The 15,190-nt window shown below is 48.4% G+C and overlaps 1 protein-coding gene across 1 annotated transcript in view; it reads left to right on the top strand.

Moving 5' to 3' along the window:
* The window catches only part of LOC122367943, a 24,076-nt gene extending 8,886 nt beyond the window's left edge, over nt 1-15,190 (top strand). Inside the window, exons 6-13 of the mRNA XM_043341538.1 lie at nt 191-363; nt 532-3,039; nt 3,431-3,663; nt 4,049-4,258; nt 4,904-5,128; nt 5,703-6,280; nt 6,562-6,760; nt 7,642-15,190. Of these exons, the coding sequence (XP_043197473.1) occupies nt 191-363; nt 532-3,039; nt 3,431-3,663; nt 4,049-4,258; nt 4,904-5,128; nt 5,703-6,280; nt 6,562-6,760; nt 7,642-14,829 (11,314 nt within the window). The 3' untranslated portion in view covers nt 14,830-15,190. The remainder of the gene's footprint in view (nt 1-190; nt 364-531; nt 3,040-3,430; nt 3,664-4,048; nt 4,259-4,903; nt 5,129-5,702; nt 6,281-6,561; nt 6,761-7,641) is intronic.

The following is a 15,190-nucleotide window of genomic DNA, read 5'->3' as shown; positions in this document are numbered from 1 at the left end:
CCCAGTGGCACCTACATTCCTCAAAGAAACAATTTTACAAGGACAGTACGCAGTAATTACACAACGCACAAGACTTGGTGAGTAAAGTTTATCTGATCTAACAACATATTGAGAGCATAAAATGCGCAACTTTCTTTACCAGCTTGACGTAAAAGTCTTCCTCTCTCATCGCTCCTGTTCTGTCCAACAGGAGCACACAGCAGTGCTGGCAAACAGTGCAAGATGGAAGGATCCGTTCCGTTTTCTGCACTGAAGACCACCTGTTCCAGCCGTTCTCCAGAAACTCGGGAGGCGCCCGCTCACTCGTCTCGCTGAGTCTTGTCGAGACCCACGTGATGCCGACACAAAGTTCCCGAGGGGAAGGTGAGGATTTCACCGAAATGTCCTACAAAATAACTTCTAGTGTAGACTCTGAAATACAAGCACTTGCCTTACCTTTGCACGCCTGTAGTGAGGATGAAGACAAGTACGTGATGCTCTCTGACTATGCTAGCTGCTCCTTACGTTCGGTAATAATCTCTTTTTTTCCAGGAGCGCTGACATCGCGCGGGAACATCATGTTCGACCACTCCTCGCCGACTCTGACTGCTCAGGATCGTGTCGGTGATGCCCAGCGTCTGGTGGCAGAGTTGGACCGGGTGGCGACCGAAGACGTGCGACCCGAAATGCCCCGACTCTTCGCCCAGCTGGTGGCGACCCTACGGCAGGTGGACGCAGACAACCTCTTTGCGCTTATGACTGACAGAACGGGGAGACAGCGTGCGTTCATGCTGAACGCACTACCGATGCTGGGCACCGCGGCGGGAATGGAGGTGATGAGGACCATGATACTGGAGGGGAGCGTCACCAGCGAGCAGTCGGATCGCTGGATGACCTCGCTTGCACTTGTGCAGGAGCCTCGCCTGGATATGGTAGAGGCGCTGGAACCTCTTGTAGCCTCCAGAGATGTCCGCACACAAACACTTCTCGGTGTCACAGCGCTGGTGCACCACCTCTGCAAACGAGACGAAGACTGTAAGCGGCATCAAGCTGTGGCTCAGGTGGTTGAAAATATCGAGAATCTTTTGGGAAACGACTGCAGTGCTGATACCCCGGAGGCTCGCGTGAAGGTTCTTGCGGCTCTGAAGGCGCTTGGCAATGCGGGCCTGATGGTTAAAGGGAGTGCCGTTTTGAGATCATGCTACCAGAACAGTGCTGATGTTGAGGTGCGCCTTGCAGCCATCAGAGCATACCGGAGGATGAGCTGTGAAGAGATTGCAGGAAGTGAGCTGATGAGTACACTTGCCAACCAAAGGGAAAACACCGAGGTTCGCATCGCCGCATACCTGGCTATCACACAATGTCCCAATCAAGAAGTTGTTGACAAGCTACTCGAGCTCTTGCAGAAGGAAACATTGAATCAGGTAGGCAGTTTCATTTGGACTCACATCACCAACTTGCAAGAAAGTAACGATCCAGGAAAGGGCTACATCAAGTCACTTCTCTACAATGCGGATCTCGCAAAGAAGTTCAACACCGACGCGAGGAAGTTCTCGCGCTATTACGAGAAAACGCTGTTCTTCGAGTCCCTCAATGCTGGCGGCACTGTAGAAGGTAACGTCATCTTTTCTCCTGACTCCTACATTCCAAGATCTGGCATGTTGAATCTGACAGTAGATCTGTTTGGGGATTCCATCAACCTAGTGGAAGTCGGAGCTCGCGTTGAGGGTTTGGAGCAACACATCGAGAGGCTCTTTGCCAAAGATGGTTCATATCCTCATGCAGCGCTGCAAAAAGTTATAAACACCATTACAGGAAGCGATAGCGCCAGCGATATCAACAGACTCTCAAGTGCTTACAACCAAGCAAATCCGAATGCTGACACCTTCAGAGCATCTACGTATGCGAAAATGTTCGGCAACGAGCTGCACTTTGCGAATTATGACAACATGGCAGACCTCATTCGCTCACTAAAAGGAGACGATCCACTCAGCTTTTTCAAGGAGCTTGGTCAAGAAAGAGATTGGTCTGAAAACTACCAATTCCTAGATTCCAGCTATACCATTCCCACTTTGGTCGGGTTCCCACTCACTTTACACGCTATCGGCTCGGCATCGGTAATGGTGAAAACGGGAGGTTCGTTCAACTTTGAGGGATGGAACAAGATAAACGTGGAGGGCTATGTCAAGCCCTCGGCGGCTGTGGAGATCGTGAGTGGCATGGGCGTGGATGCACACGTCGCCAGGACAGGACTGAAAATGAGGGCGAACATGCATACATCGACGGTCCTGGATGGTCACTTGGTAATCGATTCCGGCAAGGTAGCATCCGTGAAGTTGAATATGCCGAGGGACAAAGTTGAGATTTTCGACGTGGAAACTGAATTTCACCGTGTGTATCGCAACGAAGAAGCGTTACTGACCAATAAACTAAATAGCTTTGAACTGAACGAGTATGGTGCCTGTACAGACACATATATTGGATCTCCACTCGGCGTCAAAGCCTGTTTCGAAATGAGCTATCTCTCATCTCAAGAGACAACTCACAACAGGCCATTGCTCCTATTGATGTCACCCGTCAAAGCGAGTTTATCAATGGAGAAAACCGACCGCTCCATCGAGGCGTTTACACTGGAGTACACCCACAGTAAGCAGAACGACGTGCGACAGTCCTCTCTAACATTCGACACACCAGGTGGACGTCAAAATCGTCGCGTGAGTCTCCGCTACATGATCGACGCTCCTCAGAAGGCCTTCCACATCAGCCTCAACACTCCGATCAAGTCGCTGGAGCTCAGCGGCGGTCTTCATCTCACCGGCGCAGAGAAGCACGCCAACGTCCTGATTCGGCTGGATGACCGCGAGATGGTCAACATCAAGGGCAGCTTGACGAAGGACGAGTACGCGGCGGCGCTGCGCTACCGTCCGCAGCTGGCCATCCGCGGCCCGTCCGGACCCGTCTTCAGTCTCAGCGGAAATCTGAACATGAACAAGGACAAGCACAAGTACGCCATCGACCTGGTCATCTCAGATCTGTTCGAGACTCCAGTCATGCTGAGTGGTGAGTAGGTATTGTTTATAATGGGAAATAAGCACTCAACATTAGCCTGGGTTGAGTGGGTTGTAACTTTCTGAAAGGGTAGGATCAAAGCATAGGGTGCAATTGAGCTAGTGGTAAGCTGCGAGGCTTCCTTTATCAAATAAAACTTATCTTGGGAATAGAATGGGGACTAGTGTGAAACATGAATTGGCGATGTATGCATTATAGCTTCATTGCACCAAAAGAAATGTTTTGTCTTCTTACACTTGTCTTTTGTTAGATAATTATGTACTTGTGACCATGCATTGCAACAAATTTCAAAATGATATTCAGTAGAGGACTTGGCAGTCGAGTTAGAAGTCCACGAACTGTGAAAGAATCTTACCTCTGGCGACTTCTCACCATTTCACAGGAACTGTCGACGAGACGGACGGAACCTACATGCTTGCGACGTCAATGGACTCCTACATGCTAAAGGGCTCGCTGATTGGAGCCTTCCGATACGTGGGCAATGAGTTGGAATTCAGAACCAACACCAAGTACACAATTTTCGACGGTCCACAGCATACCATCACGGTCAACACCAAAATGTGGCAGCAAGTGGATGGATTTGGATCTGTTTACAATGCTACCATGACTACAAAGGTTAGTATGTCTACTTTTCACCTTGGGTTCAGGTAATGGGTGTCATTTTGATGATACAAATGATAGGAGGAATTAATTATTTGAAGAGAAGTTGCTGTATGTTTTCAAATACACGTACACTACCCTGTATAAAGCATCACTGTGTTTTGGCATTTACTTTTTGTAAAACGGTTTTCACGCTTGAAAACATCCAAAACATTTGCTTTTCTGATTATGTTGAATTGAAAATCCTCTTTTATCCTTGCAACAAAAATAATCACAGAAACTGAAGTCATTGCTGGTGTACCCTATCGAAGTCACTGATCCACCATTACCATCATCACGATCATCACCATCAACATCACAACCATCATCATCAATCACCATTGTCACCCCTCCCGGCCAGTTTTCTGCGCTCCCGGTATTGGACTCGGACGTCACGCTGTACCTGAGCCGGACAAAGTACGGACTGGAAGGACTTCTGGGGCTGCATCACGACCAGCATGACTACCAACTTAGTGGGGAGCTGTCCGACCGAAACGGCAGGCGCACCGGCCAGGTCGGCTTCAGGGCAGAACACCTGGACGTCGACTTCAAAGTGGCCCTGAAATTCGATGTGAGTTGCCAGGATTGGCTAGCGCACGCAAGATTCCTTTACTACTCAGGTTGGTTCACTAGGGAAATAAAGGCGCCGTGGTGACGTAATCAGAGGAAATCCTTCACATTCAAATGAATGGGTCATTTGAGTTGCAGCTTTTGGCTCGATATGGTCCTACTTTTTTAGTTTCAGTCCCATTTATCGTAATGAGGCGAATTCATTGTTACATTGGTACATCTTTTGATGACATATAAGCCTTGATCTTTTCTCCAACTCGCCCGAAAAATGATGAAATTTGCATGCATGCCTATGGGTAATGGAGATTCTGCCGCCGTGGTGACGTCACGGTAAAGGAATTCTGGAGCTCGTGAACGGGGGCTGAGCGCACGGGCATTAGGGATGCAGTGTGAATATGGTGATATCACTGTAGGTATATATTTAACGCGTTTTATTTGTTGATTATGCAAGAAAGCTTCAATACAATTTGATGTTTCAATATTCTTACAAATCAATACAATCTGATGTTTTTACTTGAGTAGAATAAGTAAGGTTTTGTTTGTGATGTAACATACCTATATTGTTGCGTTTCCTAGAATTTACTACCCACGCATTTTTAATTTCGCAAAAGAACACAAAACATTGTATCTTACGTTTATTTTACAGACAAGCAAAAAAGGAAGACTAGAGATGACTGCCTTGGCCCAGCTGCAAGAAGATAAATCTGCCCAAGGTGGACTGGTTGTTGACTACTTGTCAGAGTCGTATGACCTGGATTACGGCATCAACGCATTTGCCACACTAATGAACTCCAGCTATTCTCTGAGCGCCGGCTTCCAGCGTAGTGTGGAATATTCACGCAATGATTATACCAGCAGCTATTACTTGAAGGCAAGTCAACATTGCTTTGTATAGGTATTGATGGAGACATGTAGTAAAACACGGAAAAATATAGGTAGCATGAACGCGTTTCGATTACTAAATCGTCATCAGCATGATGATCATGACGATGACGATTTAATAATCGAAATGCATTCATGCTATAAATATTTGTTCCGCATTAAACATTGTTTTGCTCTGGACGAACCACTCGTTTAGACAGTAGATAAACATCGAAGGCCCGTGGCTAAAATTAAACTTGTGGTGAAAAATGTGTTCGGGCTGTGTCTGTTCCATTGACCTATACTGTATCTTAATAGGTCAATGGTCTGTTCTGTCTGTCAGTCAGTCTGTTTGTATGTCTGTCAGTATGTTCGTGCATATGCATTTGTCGTGTCAAGTGGAGTCAAAGAATATGCTTGTGACTCAAACAGGGACAAACTGAATGTTTACCTCAAATGGCATAATGTCGTCATATTCTAGACCATATTTATGTGATATATCCTTTCGAGGAGCTATTGTTGCTTATTTTTTTATATTGAGTCCACCCCTCGCCACAAAATTAACGAAGCCCACATTTCCGCAGTTTATCGCCTCGCGTACCAGCGCGGCCGTCAACAAGACCATCAGCCTGGTGTCCCGGTTTGTGGAGCTCTCTGCCGGCGAGCACACGGCTGAGGTGACCCTGCACCTGCCGGCCTACCCGACCACGCGCCTCGGCGGCCGGCTGGCGCTCAGCTCCCAGGGACGCTACCTGGCCAGTGCCGAGCTGAGCCATGGAGCGCGCACCTACCTGGCCAGCGCCGAGTACCGCTTTGTCGGCCTACAGACGGTGGAGCTGCGCGTCCACCTGCCCGGGAGACAGTACTCGGTCACCCTGACGGCCAGGAGCGGCGGCGGCAGGTCAAAGGTCACCGCCGACCTCCACGTCGGTAGGCGGATCATGGCCGCGGCCACCCTGAACGACCTGCGGTGGTCAGGGCGGGGACCGGAAAGCTTGCTGAATGAAGACATGACACTGTTCACCGGAAACTTTGAGCTCTTCTGGAACAAGGACGTCGACGACTCGCAAAAAGTCATCGCCGACTTTAAACTTACAAACCGCCAAGTCGATACCAGGCTTCAATATCCGGGACACGACATCAAACTTCTGGCCGAGCTGAGGTAAGTGTTGTAGGATCATTTTGGGGAAATGATAACTAAATCGTCTCTAAGAGTGCACCCGCATCTTGTTCATCATTGATTAACGGAAGGAGGTACCCTAAAGTAGCATATGATTGATATTTCGGCACTCGGCAGTACCTACTTAGCTGCCTTAAAGTTCTTATATTTTTGAAAGTGATTGGTCATGCTTTTAGCAATAGCTTCTTATCAAGTTTAGCCATGATTACAACCCCTTAGGCACGTTCATGTATTGTTGCAACCAAACTACCGGTATGTTTCAGGGCGAATGGCGTGATGGCGGTGCTCCAGCTGTCTCCTGAAGAGATCATCTCGGCAAAAGGCACTGTGAGCTTCGACGAAGCCGGTCGACTCGGAGCCACCATTGAGGTGGAGACTCCCTTCCCCGGATACTCATCAATGATGCTGCAGTTCATCAACAGGCCCGATACTACAACCGAGAAAAGCCTTCTCAATTTTCAGGTGAGATTCGATGACTGATGCACTGGCTGGGCGCTGAACTGTTCGGCATTGGCATTTGAAATTTTCCTCGAGGTCAAAGGTTTAGCGAAACATGGGTCGGTGGTCTTTAAATTGTTTGCAACTTAAAACATGTGCCGTGGCGGTGACGCATTGAGTGATGGGACGTTCTGGCCTATGGGGAGGTGAATTGGGGCCCCATGATACAGAATGAGTCAAATCCTGGCTAAGAAATTGCTTAATTCCTAATTGTTGGGGCTCTTGTTACTTGAGGCATCTTTCTCCATTCCTTGGTTCTTGGTTTTCTTGAGCTGGTACCCTTTCATGGATATTATAAATGTGATTAAAAACCTAAGCCTCACGCTAACGTATATTTACAAAATGGCCAAAAGAATTAAACAACAGTTTCGCACATAGCGCATCACCAGACCTGATGATGCACTGTGCGCGAAACTATTGTTTAATTCTTCTGACCATTTTGTAAATAAACTTTAGCATGAGGCATATGTTTTAAATCACATTTATATTTTCAATCATGAGCCTCAAAACAGCGCTATCTTTCATCTTTCATGGAGATTTCCTACTTTCCACTTCCTACCCTGCCACAAATACACATTACAGTGCTTTGTAGCTGACGGGTTGGCAGCCATTCATAGCATTCATGTCAAATAAATCGCTTCGTTATGCGTGTAGCACTTAACTCATTTGCTTGCGTCAGTGTTTCTGTCTATACAAATTCCATCTCCTTATTTCCGACATTAGATAACAGTGCTGAGACAAGTGTATTGTGGAGTTAATCGCCCTCTCAATACAAGACACAAACGAAACGCCGTTTTGGTATTGCATTCAAGCAATTGCCTGACGGCTGATCGTTTTCTTCACAGGTGACTGGTCGCGTGGAAGACAGAGAAGTGGTGCTGGGCGGACGACTGGTCTTGGACTTCAACGGGCTGCGTCAAAACGCGGGCAATACCCTGATGGTGGAGCTAAACCTCAAAACGCCGTTCGCTGGCTGGGAGCGGAGTCAACTTATCTGTTTTTACCTTCAAGAAGCCAACGACATCACTGGACGTTTCTCAGCCTCAAAGAACGATGAGGTGATTGCGCTTGGTGTAGTTTTTGAAAAAGTGCACCAACAAGACGTTTTCAAGATCAACACAGCTGTCGACTTCGCACTGCCCGTGGATCGTGTCAGCAATGGGAAAGTGGGCTTTGGACTGACACTGAGAGATGCGAGGCTAGTTTCAGATACGATAGTCGAGTGGACTAGCGACAAAACCAACCAGCTTTCCATGAATGTCCAGTGCACGTATAACGTTACAGAACATGTGGAAATAGACTCACAGGTCACCTTCAAGACACCATTCAAAAATATGAAACTCCTGGAAGCGCAAATGAATCTTATGAAAAATGGAGGAAAGTTGCTGAGCTCGATTCGAGTTATGAGAAACAGGACCGAAGAACTCTTCAAAACACATCTCAATAGCGTCTATGACAACTCGGGACAATATGCTGGAGACTTTGACTTCAAATGTTCTGAATGCCCTGCCTTTGGTGCGTCGCTGAGCTACCACCTCGCCGACGATGCTAAAAGGTTTAACGTCACAACCACCTGGAAAGAGAACAAGTCCGAACTCAGTGGTGTTACGAAATCATTCCAAGATAGAGGAAAAGAGTACGCCCTTACCATGGTGCTTCCGAACCCTAAACGCAGATACTTTCTGAAGAATGCTTTTCACGCTGACGTCGCGAAGAAAACTGTTTGGAATAACTGGGAAGTGTCTCGTGACAACCAGTCAGTAAAGATCGAACTATCGTCTGTCTGGGCGATCGAGCAGCGCGCAGGTAACAGCTCATCCTACTCGGTAAAGGGAACCGGGAAACTGACATCACCATTCCTTGGTTGGGAGTCTGCGACAATATCACATACAGGAACGCTCAACATTTCTGATGCCGTAGTGGACATAAGCACACACCTGGATCTTCAGAAGGAAGATAAACATATTGTCGTCGACGACGTGGGCCAGTTCTTCGGCTGGAGATCCTGGACATTCAAGCGCAGCGTCGTTAGCAATGCCGGGTGGTTTTCTCGAATCCAGCAATTCATCAGTCTCGATCTGAATAGCTCCTCAAGACAAGCAACGTTCAAGACCATATGGGATGGTAAAACGGCTCAACTAAAACTAGTGGACGATGTTTCTCGAGACGGAGACTACAAAGCATCAGCAACCACGCAGTGGTTCGGGCAGCCTGAGCGGCACCTCTCCCTCACGGTGTCTTCGCAGCCGGAGGCATGGTCGCCTTCAGTTACCGTGCTTTATGCCCCCGGTAAGACTGTCAACATATATGGAAGCATTGCTCGCCTGTCTTCGGCTGCTGAATCGCATCTTACAATTGAGTCACCATTCACAGAGGTCATTTTGGTGAAAGTCAGTCACAACTTCCGAGACAACAAGAAGTTTGTCGCCGCTAAACTGATGCATGGAGCTAGCAAATACGACCTGTCAGCGGACTTTGAGTTACGTCGTGAAGCGTTCGAGGTTTCGTCTTCGATTAAGCTCTCGACTCCTTCAAATTTCCTCGGTTCAGCGACACTGAACATGAACTGTATTCTCTCCAACAGATTTGTGCTGAATTGGGAGCTGTCCCACAACCGCAGAAAAGTGTCGTTCAATAGCAGCTTCGGCATGAATGACGGTGGCGTTATCATCAAAACACCGCTACCAGGCTTCACCCAGCAATCATTGACATATACTGTAGCGTCCAAGGAAATCCAGCTGCGCTTCTCTCACGAAGAAAGAGTTTCGACAGCAGTTTTGTCTGATAAAAGTAAGCCTGGCGCACTGAAGTATGCCGCAGAACTTACCACACCCTACCAATCTTTTGAGCTTCTGACTTTCAGCTTCGTCAAACAGGAAGACAGTCCATTCACCATCCAACTTCATCAAAATCGCTTGAGGAAAGCCCTTGTAACCGGTTCATATGAGCTCTCGGTCCCCAAATCTAGTGTTCATCTGAAGGTCCAGACAGCCTTTGAAGCCATTGGCGATGGCTCGCTCGAGTTTTCGTACAACTTGGCGAGACCACATATCAAAATGCTTATCTCAAAGACTGGAAACTTCCGAGGAACATTGAAATTCGAAGCGTCTGCTGACATCACAATAGCTTCTTCATCATTTCGGGCAAATTATCACAACAGCGGACTCGTGTTCGGAGCAAGGGACACAACCGTGACCGCCACGTATGACATCCAGGGCTCCGAGAAACGCCTCGACATGCAACTGCGAGATAACGGGAACACTTTTTCTGTTGAGGGGAGGGCGCAGCTTGCATCGACATCCAGCTATTTGACGATCAAGGTTGAATCTCCCTTTGTCGACTATGAAACACTTTCTGTCGCTAGCAGGTCCACGTCACTTCCAAATGGTCCAAAACTATCATTTGAGCTCGTCAAAAACAACCAAGCCATTGAAGCGGATCTCGCAATCAACGTGAAAGAAGGGGAGGGAAAGGCAGTGTTTGAAATAAATACTCCTTTTACAGCCAATCGCCACGTCCTTCTCTCTGGTGAATATCGGCTGCGAAATAACTCTCCTTACTTCAAGCTGGTGGCAGAGAAGGATTCAACGAAGAAAACCATTGTCGGCGACGCAAAACTGAGCATTGCTGAACGAGAGCGGTGCCGGAGGACTTCGCTTGTGTCTGATCCAAGAGATCCTATGCATAAGCCATGCAGAGAAGTCACGCTGGATGCCTCTCTTAGCACCCCGTTTGTTGGCCTTGAAGAAATAACCGTGAAAAGCGTTGCAAGCGTCATACACACCAGACAAACTCGATACCAGGCACAGCTCGTCATTGAGCACGGCCAAAACCAGGTGAGAGCTGATGTTCACGGTCAGCTTGGGTGGCCTTCGTCTTCAATTACCATTCAAATGAGCACACCGATTCAGTGGATGCAAACAATTGGTATAAACGCAACCTATGACATTGAAAGCGCTACAAAAACTGCCTCAATTACCATATCGAAAAACGAAGACCACTTTACGGTGTCTACGAGTGGATCTGTGGAGAGTGGTTCCGCCAACGGATATGTAGCTATCCTCACGCCGTTCAAAACCTGGCAATCTGCCAATTATTCGGCCGCGTATAACATCAAGAACGCTGAGAAACACATGGAAATCAGCTCCGAAAGAAACGGCCGGAAACAAACGTTTGCTATTCGAGGAACATACGACGGAAGCACAGTGTCATTAAACGCCGTGACCCCATTCCAAGGCTTCGAATCCTTAGGAGTCGGCGGTAAATACGTGAATAACCGAGTGAAGCGCGAAATAGGATACGATGCCCACATCAATGAAGACCGGCATCGGCTGTACGTGCTGTATGAAAGAGACGGCAAGGAGAACATCAAATTAAGGCTGAACACACCCATTCACGGGTTGCACGCGGTTGAGATAGACTTGAGAAAACAATCGTTCTCTGATGGCATCGGGATCTACTTGGAAATGAATACAGACGGAAAACGAAGTTCCGGAGAACTGCGCACTTCCCTGGTGAAGACAACCATGGGTATTGAGCTGAGCTTCAAATCTGATTGGGAGGACTTTGAAGATGTGGGCCTTTCTGGAAGTGTCAACTTGGCGAAGCGCAAAAAGGCGTTTAGGCTTACGTCGAGGTCGAAGAAGCAGAAAATCGAACTGTCAGGATTTTACGCGCTGAGCAAAAAGGGAGGCGTTGGGAAGCTGGTGTCGAAGCTTCCGATCAAAGGCTTTGAAAAAGTGAATGCAAGAATAAAAGTGATAACAGGAAAGAAAAACAGACTGCTGTTAACGTATGCCGCTGGTGGAAAGAAAAAGAAAATAAACGGGGACCTTACGTTCACGAATGGCGGTATCGACATCAGCCTCAAAACCCCTTTCAAGGGATTTCAGAGGATTAGAGCAAGTGCTAATAGAGCAACCCAAGCTGACGGGAAGGTATCGGCGGAAATGTCACTGAAACGTGAAAATCGTGAAATTGCCGTCAAGTACGCTTACATATTTTCCATGAAATCCGGAGAAGGCAATATTGAAATCTCCACGCCGTATGAAGGGTTCGAAGATATGCGAATGTCGTTAACCTACAACAATCGCAAGAATGAAAGAAACATGAAATTCAATGCAATGCGTAATTCCAGAGCATGGAGCATCGAGACATCAAGGACATGGACTGAAGCCACAGATGAGACTTCCCTGATTCTTTCTTCTCCAATTGAGTCTATTCGATCACTCAAGGTGCATCGGGCTTTCGACATCAGTAACTTTGCAGCAATGTCATATCGCGCTTCCTATGAACGAAACAACAGAAAGTTTGCAATATCTGGAGAGGGAAGCATGACAGGTCCTGGAGGTAAGAAAGTCTCCTTGAAGGTGAATGTGAACACGCCTCTAGAAATCGGTCAACTGAGCGCCAATGTCGGCTACGATCATAGCGTCACGCCACGCACAGTGAACGCTGGTATTACGGCAGGAAACAAGTACATGACACTGACGGCGTCTCTGGGAAGACCATCTGGAAACATCAAACTCACCACGTCACTGCGTCAAATGCCTTCAATTGACATTGTCTACAACGCTTACATCACAGACTCCAGTGAAGATGTTACTGCCACTGCAACCCTGGCTGACGGCCGGTCACTATCCATCGCCCACAAGATGACCAAAGGACGAGACGGGCGAAGCGGCTCTCTTAAAGTCGAGTCTTCCACATTTGGGAAGCGCGAACTCGATTGGTCGTACAGCGTGCAGCGCCGCCAGGACCGTCTGACAAGCCTCTCTGTCGACGCTACTTACAACTCGCCCAACGTCAACGGCAAGTTTGGATTCTCTACAGATGAGGTTAGCTCCGCATATCACCGGAACGTAAAGGCCAGCTTTTCGGTCACTTCGCAACCGTACACGAGGAACATCGAACTCGACGCTTCGGTAAATCTGACCAACTTCCCCGAGATCGACGCAACGGCAACAATCACCGTAGATGGTAAGCCATACAAACTAGTCGTCAACAGGGAGAAGCAAAGAGGCATGCGGAAGCTCAACATATCGTTTGACGGCCAGAGGATCAAAGCGTTGCGGATTGTCGGATCATCATCCACAGAGGTGGGCGAAATCCAAGGCGAAAGAACTCTTACCATCACATATGGCAGTGGCCCAGAGCAAGTATCTATCACAGTCAATGTCAACCTAGGCAATTATGCCAAATCAGGAACGGTCGAGGTTCAAGTGGATAAGCCTTCTGGAGGACGAACGGGAAACAAAGATGTAAGGTTCACTACGAACTGGAGCTTCGTTCAGCCTAATCGAAGGATCCAGTCTGAGCTTTCTGTAGATGGAAGAACTTATATTTCCAAATTGACCGGTTCTCGACGCGAGAAGGCTGGCAATTACGTTCTTGAAGTGTCTTTCCCAGGCATCAAGGTATCTAGACGAAGTACGATCAGTGATGCACTGGCAGAAGTTTCATATGATTTCAATGATGGAGTGAATGTGAAAGTGAGAGTAGATAAGCCAGTTGAAGGAAAAGCTGAACTTGCATTCAAGAAATCACAGGCGGAAACAACCGTCACAACACTTCTGGAGCTAAACGATAACAATGATTTGTCACCAAGAATCGACAGGCACCGTCTGGGCGTGAAATATCAGAGAACAAAGACAAGTGCTGGGTCCGTGTTCCAGATAGGCCTGGATACCACTGCATTAGATCTGGGTGAAGTAGACGTCAAAGCCACGGTTCAAAGATCATCTGGAAAATCTACAGTTAATATTGAATACAAGCGAGGCAGAAAAACTGCCCAAATCATCGGAGATATAACAAGAGGCCAGGGATCAGGTAGCAGTACCTTCAGGCTCACAACCCCGATTGCTGGATTTGAAGACGTCAGCCTCAGTGGCGGCTATCAGTACACACCGGGAAAACAATACGGACTGAATGTAGACTACTCGCGGGGAGGCAAGCACTTCCGACTGGACGCCACATCGACGGTGTCAACAAAGAAGGCAAAGGGCAAGCTGAAAACGGTCAGCTCTCAGACCAGCATTACTGTCAGCTCGCTAATCACAAGGCCGGTTGAACTATCGTTTACTGCCAATGTCAATATCAACAACCTGGGTACCCCGAAACAGTCGCTGGCAGGGAAGTTCGAGGGAATCCGAAATGGCAAAAAGGTGGGCCTTACCTACAACGTGGACCGCGACGATCACGGTCGTCGCACTGCCAACGCAGTGCTGACCACTCCACTGAAGGGTGCTTACAAGAAGATCGTGCTCAACAGCGACGTCTCGCTGCACAGCAACCGGGCGGAGCTGAGTGTGCAGGCCGGTCCGAGGAAGCTGGCCGCGGACGTGTCCTGGTTCGCTGGAGAGGCCGGCCAGTACGGGGCCGAGATCAGCGTTATCACGCCTTACGCCGCGCTCAAGACGCTCGAACTCGAGGTACGCGGCACACTGAACCGCGATCGCAGCGTCGACCTCCTGGCTCACTATCAACGCAACGGCGTAACGGTGCACGTCACCGGCAACGCTCGGCCCTACGCCGTCGACCTCCTCATTGAGGGGCCGTCGGGCAACAGCTACCGCGTAGAAGGCGGCGCCAAGATCGATCGTGACGCTCGCCACTATTCGGTTCACGGTCTGGTGACTTCAGTCGCCAATGGCTTGTCTGCCGGCGGCGAGATCACGGTCAAGGCGACCGCGCTCAACAACATGCAGCTGACCGTTGACGTGCAGACTCCAATCGAAAAGTGGAAGCGCTTCAGCATTGCTGTCGCCTACACGTCGGTGGACTCGCCTTTCAGCAGAGTGATCCGAGTCGCCTTCGAGTCGCCGCAGACCAAGCGGTCTGAGGCGTCGCTGCAGCTGACGAACGGCAGTGTACCCAACAAGACGGACCTGCAGGCCGGGGTCACCGTGAAACACCAGGAGTACGGCCTGACGTTCTGGACACACATCCTACGCGACGCCTCCGGGATGAAGTACGAATTGGAGCTGGAGACACCCTACCATATAGACCTGCCACTGTTGGCTCATAGTCATTAGGCTGTGAATGCTTGGGTGCCTTTAACGGGTTGCAGCTACGCTTTTGATCTTTTTTTGTCATTATTAGCCATGGGCTACATTTGCGACTGATGTGACCAATAACCTAGGTAGCTGTAGGGTCGCGATTGGTTTGTTTTGTTGCTTGTTGTTTGATCGGAAGATCTAAAATGGGCGGATGTAGATGTTGCATTTACGAATATGCTCTATGAGCTTTACGAATCGCGGCATTCCTGTTTGAGTCGTGGACTACAAGTACGTACCTTAATTTGTTTCTCGCTGGTGGCTTTAGCGCATTTGCTTGTTTTGCTATGGTATCGATGGTGCTATGATTGCGTGATAAAATAAAATGTGACGGGTCTTA

The sequence above is a fragment of the Amphibalanus amphitrite genome, unplaced genomic scaffold (genome assembly GCF_019059575.1).
Source record: "Amphibalanus amphitrite isolate SeventyFive unplaced genomic scaffold, NRLGWU_Aamphi_draft 000003F_arrow, whole genome shotgun sequence".
Taxonomy (NCBI): Eukaryota; Metazoa; Arthropoda; class Thecostraca; order Balanomorpha; family Balanidae; genus Amphibalanus; species Amphibalanus amphitrite.
This window is presented reverse-complemented; position numbering and strand designations above follow the sequence as displayed.